At 38.6% G+C, this 15,687-nt stretch overlaps 1 protein-coding gene across 1 annotated transcript; it reads left to right on the plus strand.

The window, feature by feature from the left end:
- Positions 1 to 862: 862 nt before the first annotated feature.
- LOC101658520 (olfactory receptor 7G2-like) lies at positions 863 to 13,153 on the plus strand. Its single transcript, XM_030888312.1, has 2 exons — positions 863 to 899; positions 12,126 to 13,153. Exons 1-2 carry the CDS (start codon positions 863 to 865, stop codon positions 13,151 to 13,153), a joined length of 1,065 nt encoding a protein of 354 aa, XP_030744172.1.
- Positions 13,154 to 15,687: the final 2,534 nt, after the last annotated feature.

A 15,687-nucleotide genomic window follows, 5' to 3' on the forward strand; every position in this document is an offset into this window, starting at 1 on the left:
AAGATTTTTTAATGTTTCATTATGTAATTTTATATAATATCCTCTGTGGACATATATTGTCTTAACTACAAGCAGGAAGTTTATCTAGGCATGAAATCACGATGGTCAAAGTTAACCCTATATTTATCCATTTGATAAGCAGCCAAATTATTTTCTATTGCTGTTGCATTATCTTATAGACCCACAAGCATTGTATACGTTTCCCAGATTATTTTTCAACCTTGTCAACACTTACTATTCAGACTTATTAGTATTATTTTTGCAAAGTCCATAGTTCATGCACACAAAGTTTGCACTATTGCTAGCCAAATATTTTTGGTTCACTTCACTCTGTGATGCAATATAGAAAAGGCCTGTCGATCTGATTTCCTATAAAAATGTTGTGTTTTATGGTTGGTAGGTGCCCCTGCGTCAGCTTTGATCATGACTACCGTATTACATTAGACTGAGCAATATTGGTCCTGCACTAAATGCACAATCGATGCAATCAGCTCATTGAGTCCATTGTTGAAGCCACTGTGTCAGTTCATCTTGTTGAGGGTTGTCCTCTCCTTCACTAACCCTGTATGTTGACAATCAAGGACTGGTCCCTCCTAAAACTTGTTCAAAGTCCTCAAATGTAGTCTTGCCATCCCCAATCCCAAGGAGTATTTTGGCTGGACTTTCCTTTGCTTAGACTTTCAGTATCTGGCAATACTTCAAAACTATGTATAAGATTTTCAGTGACTTCTTCCTCCCAAGCTTGGAGCAGAGTCCTTCTTTGTTGTCTGTCTTTATCCTGGAAACGCTGCGGAAACTTGTTAACATCGGGAGGCCTGGCTTGTATTTGAAATGACAGTGCCCTGCTTCCAACATCACGACAATGCACAAACCACCACAGGTTGACAAACTGACAATTGGTGAGGGACATCTATTAAAAGCCAGGAAAGATCTTTGTCACTTGTGCTTACCGAACAAGTGTATCATATTTCACTTGCATGACAACCTGTTCACTTCCTTAATATAAACTTTGATCATGAATTTTGTCTCTGGGGACTATGTGGCCATTGCAATGAATTATAAACTCTAGATGTGAAAGTAAGTGTGTTGTGTGAGTTAGAACACACTAATATACTCTCTCATTACCAAGGAAAACCTCTATGTGTCCCTCCTTAATTAAAATTCCTCAGATGGGTAAAATGATTACTCTATGAACTTTAAGGAGCTCTGTTTGTAAAGGAGCCTACAAAATGAGCTGCCAACCATCACTTCAGTGGTTGGAGACCACTAGTTGCTCCATCAGAAAAGAAAGATGGTGTATGCTACAGTGAAGATTTAAAGCCATGGAAACCCAAAGGGACAGTTTTCCTCTGCCCTCTAAGGCTGCTATGAGTTGGAGGAGACTCTCAAGCTGTGAATTATAAGATCCTTAAAAGAGCCCTCTTGATGCTGTTATGTTAAAGAGGGTTAGGGGATAGGAATAGGAAAACGCACAGGAACATCAATTCCAACACAGGAACAGCTGTGGTCTAGACCTTGTCCTGGGGAAGCTCAGGACTATGAGGAACAGAGGTTTTTTGAGCAGTTGGGAACAGGGTCAAGTGATAGGTTATTTTTCTTTCCTATGGTCTTTTAGGATAGCAGGGTATGGTTGAGATCAAGGTTAAGGGAATGGTTTCCTGTATCCTTAAGAGTTAGGGTAATTATCTTTGGGGAAAATACTTCTGGTAGGTCAGGTCAGAGGAGATGAGTTTGATTTTTTTGAATTATGTAAGTGGGAACATGGGTGTGGGGCTTGCCACCTAATCTTTCTGCCACTTAATTAGGTGGTCTAAGAGGGAGGGATTAGGCAATAGCTTACTCAAAGGGCAGGTTTTTTATGTGACTGGCTTTGTGTGCTGACCAGGAGTCCATGTCATATGACAGTTGAGTGATTGGTAGCTCAGCCTGTCTAGTATCTCAGCCGGTAGGGTCTTCTGAACTCTGGGTCTCATTTTGGGCCCTGTGTTATGCATACATTCCCAATGGGAAACCTGTGGTGACGTTTCTACTTGAATTGTTATGATAATACCTTGCTAATGGGTCAGGTGGGGGGAAAATGCCTGGGAGTGGCCATGCTTAGGGCCATGCAAGTCTGACTTCAGGGCAGAGGGCTAGATATGCCCAGTGGGGCTGGAGCGCCCCCAGCTTGTGTGGAGAGTTAGCTCATTCACTATTGATACTGGCTTCTGGTTGCCTAGTACAGTTATCCTCAGGCAGTTTGGTACATGGTGCGGTAACTACACCCTGGGCAATATTACTGAGAATGAGTTGGACTGGGGCTCTCCTAGATTGAACTGAAAACCAAGTAAATTTGTGTTTCTATCTGTCCCAGGCTAGCTGTGCAGAACTATGTCCCTGCAGCTTGGCCAGTCAGCTTCTCTAGTTAACTCTGGGATCAGGAAAATTTAGTCCAGACTTGAGTTGGGGAAGTGCCTGCCTCCAGACTGCAGCAAGGGCCCAATGACATAGGGAAATCTCTTGGATGATGACTAAGGAAGATCCAAGAAGAATTTATGCATTTGAATTATAGCACTGGAGGAGAATACGGTAAGTCCCATGGATGCTAATGGGACGAAGAGATCTGTTTTGGAAAAAGTAAGGCAAGAGTGTTCTGTAGAGGCAAGGATGGCAAAACTTTCTCTTACAGCCTTTGGCTATATTGTCAGGAAAGTATTCTCTGGAGAGGACCTTATGTCTTTTAAATGGAAAGGTGGCAAAATAGAGGAAGGCCCTTGAGAAGAGGAATTGACACAGTGGTGGCATCCATGGGCTCAGTCTAGGAACAATTGTGAGGATGGTGCTGGACCATGCACTGTTTCATTCTGTTGTTCATATGGCCACTCTGGGTTGGAGCCTACACGATGACATTAAACAAGAAGAAGAAATCTGGGATGTTTAGACTTCAGGGATACAAAGCCTGCAGATACCTTGTGATATCTCACTTATACATTGTTTTTTTGTCAAATAAATATCACTGTCATTGAGTCTATATTGGCTCATGTATACCCTATAGCAAAGGGGAGAATTACCACTGTGGATTTCTAAGAACACTGTAACCCTTTACAAGACTAGAAATCTTGGTCTTTCTCCCAGTGGGTGGATGGTAGATTTGAACTGCTGACCTTCCAGTTAGAAGCCCAATATGTAACTCCCTGCCAACTGGGCTCCTTCATCCCCTATAATGGTGTGGAATATGTGATAATTTTTCCTTAGATGACAAAACATCTTTCTTTCTTAAGGGTTTACCTCAGTTCCTCTTGATCCTTCCTAAAGATAATATCTGCCTCCTATGTTGTTGCTACAACTAGCAGTTGGTCAACGATACATTTCATTGTCTTGTCATTCATTGTTTGAAATCAGATTCATTAATATAGAATGCAAAAACCAACCATATGTTTCAAAGTTCTTTCTCCTTGGAATAACAGAAGATCCAGGAGTGCTGCCTCTCCTGTTTATCATGTTCGTGACCATGTATATGCTAACTGGACTTGGAAATCTGTTCATTGTCCTGACTGTCAACTATGACTACCACATGCACACCCCATGTTCTTCTTTTTCTTCAAATTGCCCTTTAATCATATCTGTGTAAGAACCACTACCATCCCCAAATTGCTACTGAACAAATGTCCTGAAAAATCTAAGCAAAATTTACATAAGACACCTCAACCAGATTATACTTGTCCTGATAGTTACTTTGTTAGAACATTTTCTTCTAGCAGATTGGATATCATGGCCGCAACATAGACATATGTCACATGCGGAGGTACACAGCATCATGGAGTCCTGCATGTATGCTCTACTCATTCTACTTTCCTGGGTCATTAGTATGACCTTATCTACAGTTTGATGGTTTTTGATGTAGCTTTCAGCACAAACTTGGTCATCCATTAGTTCCACTGTGAATGTGCTCAGATACTAAGGCTAGCCTGTTTCAGTGCCCGTATTAATAATATACTTTTCCAGTTTTTAGTTTGCATTTTGGGTGGTGATCCTCTGTCTGGGATCATATTCTCTTAACACTAAAATTGCACCGTCTAGATTAGAGGATGTCATCAGCTGGATGTGGTCTCGTCTTTCAGTTGTTTCTTTATTCTGTGACACACCTTTTGATATGTCATTCTTAACTTATTGGTGAAAATGTCTGTGTGGGGAACATGAAGGAAGGTTATCCTGAGAGCCCTACTTGCAATTAAGGATATTCTTGTAGCATAGGCACTGCAGAAAATACAGAGAAAAGTAGGATGCAACAAGATCACACAGAGAAACATCAGGGTCATGCGGCCACACGTATAGGAGCTCCTGGAGTCACAAGCTCATCTCGCAGCCGGCGGAGGCAATGAATGCGTTCTCCTCAAGGGCCTTTCAAGCTTTCCCGCTCCTGCTGCTCCTTGCTGTCTGATTTATAACCTTCAAGACTGGGAGATGATAAATTTCTCTTTAAAGCAGCCAAGTAATTTTTATACAAAAGAAACTGTACCCTTCAATCAACACTGAGAGTAGGGTCATGTGTGCTTCTTTTCTTAAAAATGATTGTATTGCCATTTAAATCACATATCATACAATTAAGTTGTTCAATCATATTTATAAGAGATAGAATAATCATCACAACTAATTTTTCAAAAATTTTCTTCTTTCTTATACTCTTTGTTATTAGCTCCACATTTCCCCCCAACTTCCCTTGCAATGCCCCCAAGAAACCATGAATTCAGTGACTGTCCCTATAGAATTACCTATCCCAAATTTCATACAGAGGAAACACAAAAAAAACCCACAAAAATATCAAAGTAAAAGGGATAAAAACATCAATGAAAAGACAATAGAAAATATTTTAAAATATAAATCATTGGGTCAAAATGGAGAACAAATATTAAGGTGCTCAATTTTACCCTAACTGCATCAGCAATAACCCATGTCCAAATGCACTGAGCAGCTATTGCCAAGGCCATCAGTTTGAACACACCATCTACTGAGGATTGCTAAGCGTCAGAATGGACTCAATGGTAGTGATTTGTTTGTAGAGCTGTGACTCTGTTGCACCCTCCAGTAACCGCACCTACATTGTCTTAATTCTCTAACAACTGCCACTTGACACTCACACCCATGGTTTCCGGTCAGTCACATTGCATTTATGTCTTAAAGTAAGGCCACTTCCAACATCAATTTTTGCTTGCATACCCACACTGGTCTTCCAGAATGGTAGGACTCTCTTCATGAACTTTTTTTTTCATGGTTGGGGGTATACAATGTGACTACTGTGCATTCCAGGTGTGGTTTTTGCAATGTGAATTCATAAATTCCATGTAACATGCCAACCTCCCAAAGCTTGGTTTTAGAGTATGTAAAGGCAAGTCTGACTTTAATTTGGTATTGTGTTTTCCACCACATATTCTACGCTTCACAAATAAAGTACAGGGTTAACTTTCCATCTCTCGGTGGAAACCTACAATGAAAAATCAGTGGTTTTTGGGCCCACAACAATGAACTTAGACTTATTCAACTTTATGTACCTTGCAGCATTCTCTTATATCCTTACTAGCCAGTTTTGGTTTATATATCATGTTGGTCATTTGGAGTGTAGTATCCCAATTCCTATGTCACCTTTAGGCCTTTCTGGGACTTAGTGCTCGGTGTCATAGTGGTTATTTGTTAAGCTGCCAACTACAAGGTCAGCAGTTGGAAACCCACAGCCACTTCATCAGAGAAAGACAATACTATCGATTGCCACAAAGAGCAACAGTATCAGAGACTCATATGGTTAGTTCTGCTGAAATGTCTGAGAGGGTCATTATGAACCAACAGAGACTTGATGGCAGTGAGTTTCTGCGTTTAGAGGTCTAGATGTAAAAATGAGTGCTAGGGGTAGTTCTTAAACACACTTAGTAATGTCATGGAGAGCATCTATCTCATGTGATGCCCAAGAACTGGCCCTGGCACCATCAGAGCTGATATCTCAGAATCATCAGACACACCAAGTTCATCTCATCCCTTGGAGATACGAGGGCTGGATCTTTGGACCAGAGTGTTGCCGTGGAATTTAAGCATTTAGAGAGTGCCCAGTGTGTCCCACTGCTTTTAGACCTATATGTCCCCATCCCAACTTTCAAGATCCCATTTCTTCCCAGTCAGTGGCTTCACTTTCACTACAGAAATCTTTTGCAATTGAGATTACATTTGACAGTGTAACTAAGTTACTTTTACTCTATCATATTGGGTGTAATTTCCAGCAATCTAAGCTTTGTTATTCCAGGAAGCAACTATATTGCTAAAAGAAATAACTCTTTTAAATGGAGCCCAACTAAATTATATGTATTTTATTGGATGTGTGCTACTTGGCAGACATTGTATTAAATACTTCTAGTGGTTATGGTTAACTTCCCAATGGAATTACATGTGAGGTATTCATTTCCCTATATAAATAATTAAAGAAGGGCATTGTTCATTAAAACCTATACTTGCTTCTTTTGACAGCCAGATAAAAATGCTACAAAGTTGACTACTTAAAAAGATTAATTTCTTTTTGCACAGATCTGAATTCTGTAAATCAGATACAATTGCATCAGCAAAGTGTGCTCACTTAGAAGGCTCTAGAAGCACACAATTATTGTCTCTTCTAGCTTCAGGAAGAGCTACTGACTCCAGCATGTCCATGGACTGTGACCCTATGATCCCCAAATTTTCCTCTGTGATTTTGTTGCTTCCTCCTTTTTCCTGTGTTTTCTGCACTGTCCAAGTTACAGAAATATACATGATTGCAAGTAGGCTGACAGGGATCATCTAGACCTGGTCTCCTCAGAAAATATAACTTATTCAATTAAGCTAGCAGTCATCCTTTAACATATCAGTAATATAAACAAGTTACAAAATATTGAACATAAAAAAGTATTTTTGGAGCAACCATTTTATATACTACATGTTTTCTCATGTCTCCCTTGAAAATGTATTAACAATATGTCCAAGAAAGACAATACATTTTCTCTATGTGGATACTATGTGTGATAGTGCATCTGCATCTACAAGAACAAACTAGAGACCATGAAGAAAGACACCGTCTTCAGGACTGCTGTCCCACTTTGCTGTACTCCCCAATTCTAAATCCCTTTGAATGCATCCATATTAATTATTTTTTGAGCGTATATGTTACACCTGGTTGACTAGAGAAACAAATCCAGTGAGGTTTATATGTGTGTAAGAGAGAGCTTTTTATCAAGAGTAATGGGATATTCCATAAAACATCCCAGCCCAGTCCAAATCAAGTCCATAAGTCCACTACTAGTGGCATGCAGAGTCTTACAGATCCAATAGAGGTGGAACCATCTAGTTTGGGGCTTGTGTCCGGATCTTAAGACTCAATGCTCAAAAATCAGGCATTATCCAGCCAGAGTTCTGCCTCATATCGCAGGTAATGAATGAATTTGGAGCTCATACTTAGTTTTAGACCCAATCTAAGACCAACTGGTTCTTATGATATGGCCCTGCTCAATGCTCACCATCATAAAGAGATCTCTGAAGATATGGTCTAGAAAGGTGTGGCGAAGTAAGCAATTGGTGCCTGGCTTGGAGTCTTAAAAGATTGCCTTCAAACCAGCAGCCGCCTAAGTGAACTGTCATCTAAGTCCACTAGCCTGTGTGATGCAAGAATTTTAAATAATAAAATCCAAAGAAATGTATTTGGTTTGGTTAGATGCTATCTAGTTTGTTCCAAACTATAGCAACCCTATGTACAACAGAGCAAAACATTGCAGTGTCCTGCACCATCCTTACTATTGATCCTATGCCTGAGCTCATTGTTGTAGCCATGATGTCAATCCATCCAATCGAGGGTCTTATTCTTTTTCACTGCCCTTCCGTTATACCACGGATGATGTCCTTCTCCAGGGATTGATCTCACTGACCATCTGTCCAAAGTGTTTAAGAGGAAGTCTTACCATCCTTACATCTAAGGTGCACTCTGGCCATGCTTCTTGGAAGATATATCAGTTTGTCCTTTAGCAATATTCTTCTCCAACACCACAATTCAAATGCACCAATTCCTCGTGGAACTTCTTTATTCAATGTCCAAGTTTCGAATACATATGAGGCCATGGAAAATACCATGGCTTGGGTAAGGCACACCTTAAGCCTCAAATTAACGCAAAACCTTTCTTTTCTTTTCTTTTTTTTTATCATTTATTTTCAATTATTTTAAAAAAGATCTTGTACTGCAGATTTATCTACCACAACACATCTTTTGCCTATTGACTGCTGCGTCCACAGGCATGGATTGTGGATCCGAGCAAGATTAAATCCTTGGCAATTTAATCCTTCTCTCCATTTATCATGATGCTACTTATTGGTCCAATTGTGAGGGTTTGAGTCTTCTTTACATTGAGTTGTAATCCATACTGAAGAGTGCAAAACTTGATCTTCATCAGAAAGTGCTTTAAGTCCTCCTCACATTCAGCAAAAAATGTTATTCACCTGCATATCAAGATTGTTAATGAGCCTTACTCCAATCATGATGTCATATTATTCTTCATATAATACAGCTTCTCTGATGATTTGTGCAGCATACAGATTGAACAAGTATGGTGAAGGGGCAAAAGATTATAAGGATGTACATATAACCTCCTTTCAGGGGGATGGACAAGAGAAAAGTGGGTGAAGGGAGACGTCAGAACGTGTAAAACATGAGAAAATAATAATAATTTATAAATTATCAAGGGTTCATGAGGGAAGGTGGAGTGGGGAGAGAGGAGGGAAATGAGGAGCTGATACAAGGGCTTAAGTAGGGCAAATATTTTGAGAATGATGAGGGCAACGAATGTACAAATGTGCTTGACACAATTGATGTATGTATGTATTTTGATAAGAGTTGTATTAACCACCAATAAAATGATTTAAAAATAAATAAATATATTTATGACCAAAAACTTTATTAAATATAATTTTTTAAAGTGTTGGATTAATTGCAACTTTTATTGAAACTCAAGTGTAATCCCCAGTCCATCTATACAGCAAGTGTTTCCTTACAGACTTTGTATCATTTGGTGTTTTACCAAGAATATTCAAACAGTACAGCCAGAGAGCTCCTTACAAGGAAAATGGTGATATTTTGAAAGTTCATAACGTTGTATATGTCAAAATGTTCTGGTTACCCTGGAAGTGCTGTGTTGAAATCGCCACTATTATTGTAGAAATGTCTGCTTTTTAGTTCTGTCAATATTTGCTGATTGTAGATTTTGCTGGTTTTCATTGTTAAGATAATCCATTTCCTCATGGATTATACGATTTATCTGACCCTTGTTGAATAAATAAAAGTCCTTGGACGGTGCAAAACCCTCACTCACTTGGTTAGTAACTGAACGGTTGGAAGATAGATCAACACAAAAGTACCTTTAAAGAGGACCTGTGGATCTATTCCCCAATCAATCTTTGAAGACCCTAAGGAGTTTAGTTCAACTATGGCACTCTTAGGGTCCCAAGAATTAGAGTTGACCCACCTGCCACTGATTTTATTATATGTGAATCTGAACATATTTTACTGGCATGTCCTTGAAAAGCAGGTTCACAGTCACTCTGACTAATCATCCTCTTATTCTAAATTCAGTTTATTAACTGAGTCCTATTGATGGGTTATATTGAGAAAATCACAAACCCAGAACTTCATCAGCAAGAAGCGCTTTGTTTTCTCTTCAGACATAAAATTGGAAAATTTTAAGTCAACACTCTTGGCCCACACAATGTTCCAAACATCGTGCTCATTCTCACATCACAAATCAAGAAGCACCACCTCTTCCTTTGCCTTCATGTATCGCTTCTTTTAGGACATGTAGTTCTTATATCTTGCAAAGAGGAAACTGCCAGCCACCGTTTTTGTTACGAACATAAATCCACAGAATGGCTTTGCTCAACCAACTCATCTCATCCTACTTGAGCTGTCCGGTGAGTCCTGGAAAAGCGCACCTTGTTTTAATGTCTCTGTTCCATATGGGAATATGGAACACTTGACTCTATTGTAACACAGCTCTATATTATTATGCTTCGTGTATGGTTGCATGTGTGTGAAATGAACGCAATTTGAGGCAAAGGGTTTCAAGAAGAAAGAAAAGGTTTGAAATATGGTGGTAGACATTGTAAAATGATGCTGATCTAACTGAATTATGAATTGTTATAATATCTGTAAGAGTTCCTATAAAATGATTAATTTTTTAAAAGAAGGCAAAGGGTGACATACAAATGACAACTTGTCCCAATCACTCTTGGTATATTGATTAAGTACAGGATGACAAAATTTCTGTACATATACACACATCTGTAAAACAAATGGCTAACATATTGAATTGAAAGCATGAACAATTAGGTAAATATTCATATTAAGTACCATCCTTGCCATTTATATTTCATTGAAAATATTACAAAATTTACAAGGATTATAGATAAACTGAAAACCAATGCCTTGAGTTTTATTTTTCTCCATGAGAATTAAACATTCAATACCAAATTTCAAGTCAGAATTTTCCAATAAAAACAAAAATATATGTATGTGATTAATTTAGAAAATGCTTTGATAAAACTCAAAAGGGCTAATGAAAGTATGTCTATATTTGCTAGACTCTACATTAATGAAGGAATAGGTTTTAATGTCCCCAATGAAAGTGGTTACACTTGGGCTGCTAATCACAAGGTCAGCAGTTCAGCCTTCAGCCCCTCCACAGGAGAAAGGTGAAAATTTCTACTCTGGTAAAGAGTTACTGTATTGGAAATTTACAGGGGCATTTTACCCTCTCCAACAGGATCATGAGGAGTCAGCATGACACAATGGTAATAAATTGAGTTTAATAACATACAAAATATAGGTTCATTGTCAAGAGAGAGTCAATTAATTTTAGAAGAAACATTGGTGTGTTTGAATTTTAAACACTTCTAAAATATTTTCTAAATATTTCTAAATATTCAAATATGTGGACTGGACTTCCCTACCTAATATTGAATTTGCATCTCCTGTAGCTAATAACAACAAGATCCTTATTAATTACCTAAAATGAAAAGAGGAATTTCCATCAGGTAAATAATTGTGGGTCCATGTTTCAACATGCGTGACACAAGAGTGTACAGAAATACAAGGAGAATGTCAAATAATATGCAATTGGTCTGGCAAGGTTAGGAAATTAACAATATTTAATTTCTAAGGGATCAGAATGACAATACATGTGTTGGGTAAATGAGGAGCATTGAATAATGAGCCTCTAGGGATAGAGAAACTACAAATAGTGTGCATATGACTTCCCTCATAAAGAGTTCTTCCCCTGTGAGGAGGTAGAATGCATGACCTCATTACCAGAGATGATAGTTTATATCCAGGAACCTAAGTCTTCACAGAGACCCTCTGTCTTTTCTCAGGGTGGACCTTCTGTTCTCTACATCCTGACTAGATGCCAGCTCTACTTCTTCAGGGATGATGGCCAGGTAACCGAAAGTCTGCTAGATAATGTTTGGAAAGAAGGGCAGGTGTTTGACTAAAGGCACATCTACAAAAGCAATGGGCATAAAAACAGATATGCAGGTACCGGTTGGAGCTAAGAATTCCATGGCAATCTTTTTTGCCTTGATTCTTATATCTTATAAGACATTAAAGATATCTCTCATTCCGTGAGTCTCTTTTTCTGCCTCTAAAATAAAAAAATGATTTTCCTGTTGAGAAACCATCTAACCTTTTGGACACAGAATGAAAGTTACAAAATTCTGTGGCATTTATTAGCATTCTGTGTTTGTGGTAGTAAAAGAGACCTGCTCACATTCATCTTATCCTCTCGATTTTCAGTACATCTTTTTAATTATTTCCAGCACATGGCTCGGATAGCTGAAAAAAGACATTTGTGTCCTAAAGTGACTATTCAGAATGCCATTTGGTCTATCATTTTCTATGTTTTTAATTATTAAACATTTAAACTATATAGAGAAACATAGAGTATAATAATAATAATAATAATGGGAAGTCAAGCCCTTTGAGAGCACATAAATGTTGACCCTGCGATATAGGCTTCAGTTTCCTTTTTAAAGAACTCAGCAATCATAATCCGTTTACATCCCCCTTTATTCCCCTCTTCCCTTACACAATATCATAGCTGTCTCCGGGGGTTCTACTGCTGCGTGCATTCCAGGGAGCACACATCTGATTGTCGTTTTACCTGATCTTTTCATCAGATTCGTAAACAATATAGGACAGAGAAACCAAACAATTGTTGCAGAGTTCATTCTCCTGGGACTGACAGATGATCCAGAACTGCAGCCCATCATTTTCAGCCTGTTCCTGATGATATACCTGGTCACTGTTTTTGGAAACCTTCTTATTGTCTTAGTTGTCACCTCTGACTCGCACCTGCAAACACCCATGTACTTCCTTCTCTCCAATCTGTCCTTTAATGACATATTCTTAAGCACAACTACCATCCCAAAGATGCTGGTGAATATCCAGACACACACTCAGAGCATCACTTTTACAGGCTGCATCTGCCAGAATTTCTTTGTCCTGGCTTTTATTATGTTTGAAAATTGTCTTCTAGGAGCAATGGCCTATGACCGCTATATGGCCATTTGTCACCCACTAAGGTACAGCGTCATCATGAATCCTTGCTTCTGTAGCCTTATGGTTCTACTTTCCATGGTCATTAGTATGATGGTTTCTCTGCTCCACAGTCTCATGATTTTGCACCTGTCCTTCTGCACCCATCTGGAAATCCCTCAATACTTCTGTGAGCTTCCTCAGGTTCTCAAGATTGCCTGTTCCAGTACCCTCATTAATAACTTCCTGCTATACTTCGTGGCTTGCATATCGGCTGGTGCTCCTCTTTCTGGGATCATATTCTCCTACACTAAAATTGTCTCTTCTGTTTTGAGCATACCATCAGCTGGCGGAAAATATAAAGCGTTTTCAACCTGTGGGTCTCACCTGTCCGTTGTTTCTTTATTTTATGGGACGGGGGTTGGTGTGTACATCAGTTCCATCTTTACACAGTCTTCCAGAAAGACAGCAGTAGTCACAGTGATGTATATTGTTTTCCCTCAAATGATAAATCCTTTTATCTACAGCTTGAGGAACAGAGACATCAAGGTAAGTTTGAAAAAACTCTTTGTTAGACTCTGTTCCTTGTAGTCACTGTGCCATCTCTGCCAAGTCACTAATTATTAAAGACTGTCTGTGCTCAGCCTTTTCTGAATGTCAGCATCAGCCTCAGCCACATTCTGTTTCATAATCTATTTTGTTAGTGCTTCAGGTGGTCCAAGATAGGTCAGTATCTTCAGTGAAGAAGTCTTTGGGGATAATATTTAAGAGACTCTCAGACATTTCTATGCTTCAAAAGAGATATCGCTTTCCTTCCTTGGAAATTTGAAGAAGAAAATGTACAGAATTAAAAAAATAGGATTGAGTTTGGTGGATTCCTCCTAGGAGCAGTTTTTCTTGGGCTGAAGATAATTATTTTAGTTTCAGAGGCAGAAAATGTACTGTCATCCTCAGGCTTATTTTTAATACACATTTCAACAGAGACACCAGAATGCATGCCTCCTGTCGTGGGATAGGTGTTGACTCCCCGTGTTCTATTTCCACTTGCTACTTTTGGAACCTCTACATATGACAGGTAGGATAAAGAGTGAACATCATCTTCTGTTCAAGGAGGGGTCTTTTTATCTTAGTTGAAGAAAATGCACTTGGGGAAAGTGGTAATACAATCTGGGGTTTCGGTGACTGATGTGGAATGGTGTGCATGAATAGTTGAATGAAAAACTGATTTCCTTTAAAACTTTCATCTAGTACATCATTATGGAGACTTTGATTATAGAAGAGGGAGTGATAGAATGTTCACGGATGGTTTAAGGTGACCAACAATATGATGCACAAGCACCCTATGTATTCTCTAATACTGTGATTCTTCCACTCATCTGCACACTCAACTTGGCTCTCTTTCAAGTCCTGTTACTTTCCGCAAGAAATACTTACTACCTTAGAAACTATGTATACACACACACACACACACACACACACACATATCCCCCACTGTGACGGATTCTATTCCAATTTGTTGTAACTTTATATACATACTTTTTGTACTTCTTTAAAATAGCCATATAATGACAAAATAGAAACCCACCACAAATTCAATAAATAAAGCATTATAAACCGCGTAGCATCCAATGGACTATCTCCCAATCACATCAGATGTCTCATCTCTAGTGATCATTGTTAACTTGAATTTCTTTTTTTATCATTCCTGTTATGTTCTTTTATTCTATGAGTTTTATAAAATTATTTGTTCACTTGATTTTCCCAATGTTTGATTTCTTGACTGCTGCTTCCATGTGAGATCATTGTGACATCAAAAGTAAAATGTAATCTTGACATCAATCTTTTCTACGTTTATGATGATGATTCTTATTGCTCAGTTATAAGAATTTTTTTAAATGTATCTTTAAGAGATTTATCAGCACTTCATCAACACATCTTATAATTGCATAATTCCATCTTTCAAGAATAGTTGTACCATTATCACCACATTCAATCCTAGAACATTTTCTTCTTCCTGTACTCATTGTTATTCATGAATTATTTTTTTTAATTGTGATTTGTGTTGGAATTGATGTTGCTATGAATTTTCTCATTCCTATTCCCTAACCCTCATTAACTTAACAGCATCAAGAGGCCTTTTTTAAGGATTTTATAATTCTCAGCTAGAAAATCTCTTCCAACTCAAAGCAGCCTTAGAGGGGAGAGTAAAACTGTCCCTTTGAGTTTCCATGGCTTTAAATCTTCACTGCAGCATGCATATACCATCTTTCTTTTCTGATTAAGCAACTAGTGGGCTCAAAACACTGAGATAATGGTTAGCAGCTCGTTTTCTAGGCCCCTTTACCAACAGAGCTCCTTAAAGTTCATAGAGTAATCATTTAACCCACATCAGGAATTTTAATTTAAGGAGGGACATATGAAGATTTTCATTGGTAATGAGAGAGTATATTAGTGTGTTCTATCTCACACAGCACTCTTACTTTCACATCTAGAGCTTGTAATTTTTTTAAATCATTTTATTGTGGCTCATACAATTGAGAATGGAACTGACCTACCACACCACACCCAGAAGGAAGCTGAAGCAAAGGAAGGAGGAGGAAAGGAGTAGAGTTTGTAATTTATTGCAATGGCCACATTGTTCCCAGAGACAAAATTCATCATTACAACGCATATTAAGAATTGAACAGGTTGCCATGCAAGTCAAAAATGGTAAGTTGTTCAGTAAGCACAGGTTACAAAGATATTTCTTGGTTGTTAATAAAGGTCCCCCACCAAATGTCTGTCAGTTTGTCATCCGGTGGTGGCTTGTGAATTGCTGTGATGTTGGAAGCTAGGACACTGTCATTTCAAATGCCAGCCAGGCCTCCAAAGTGAACAACTTTCAGCAGAGCTTCCAGGCTAAGAACAGACAACAAAGAAGGACTCTGTTCCCAACTTTGGGGGAAGAAGCCACAGAAAAACGTATGCATAGTCTCAAAGTATTGTCACATACTGAAAGCCTACACAAGAAAAGACAGCCAAAATACTCCTTGGAATTGGGGTGGTAAGACTACAGTTTAGGATTTTGAACAAGTTTTAGGAGGGACCAGTCGTTGGTAAAGGACATCTGGATTGGAAACCTTCAG

This window comes from Echinops telfairi, unplaced genomic scaffold, assembly GCF_000313985.2.
Source record: "Echinops telfairi isolate 266 unplaced genomic scaffold, ASM31398v2 ScPeMD7_7459;HRSCAF=8497, whole genome shotgun sequence".
NCBI lineage: Eukaryota > Metazoa > Chordata > Mammalia > Afrosoricida > Tenrecidae > Echinops > Echinops telfairi.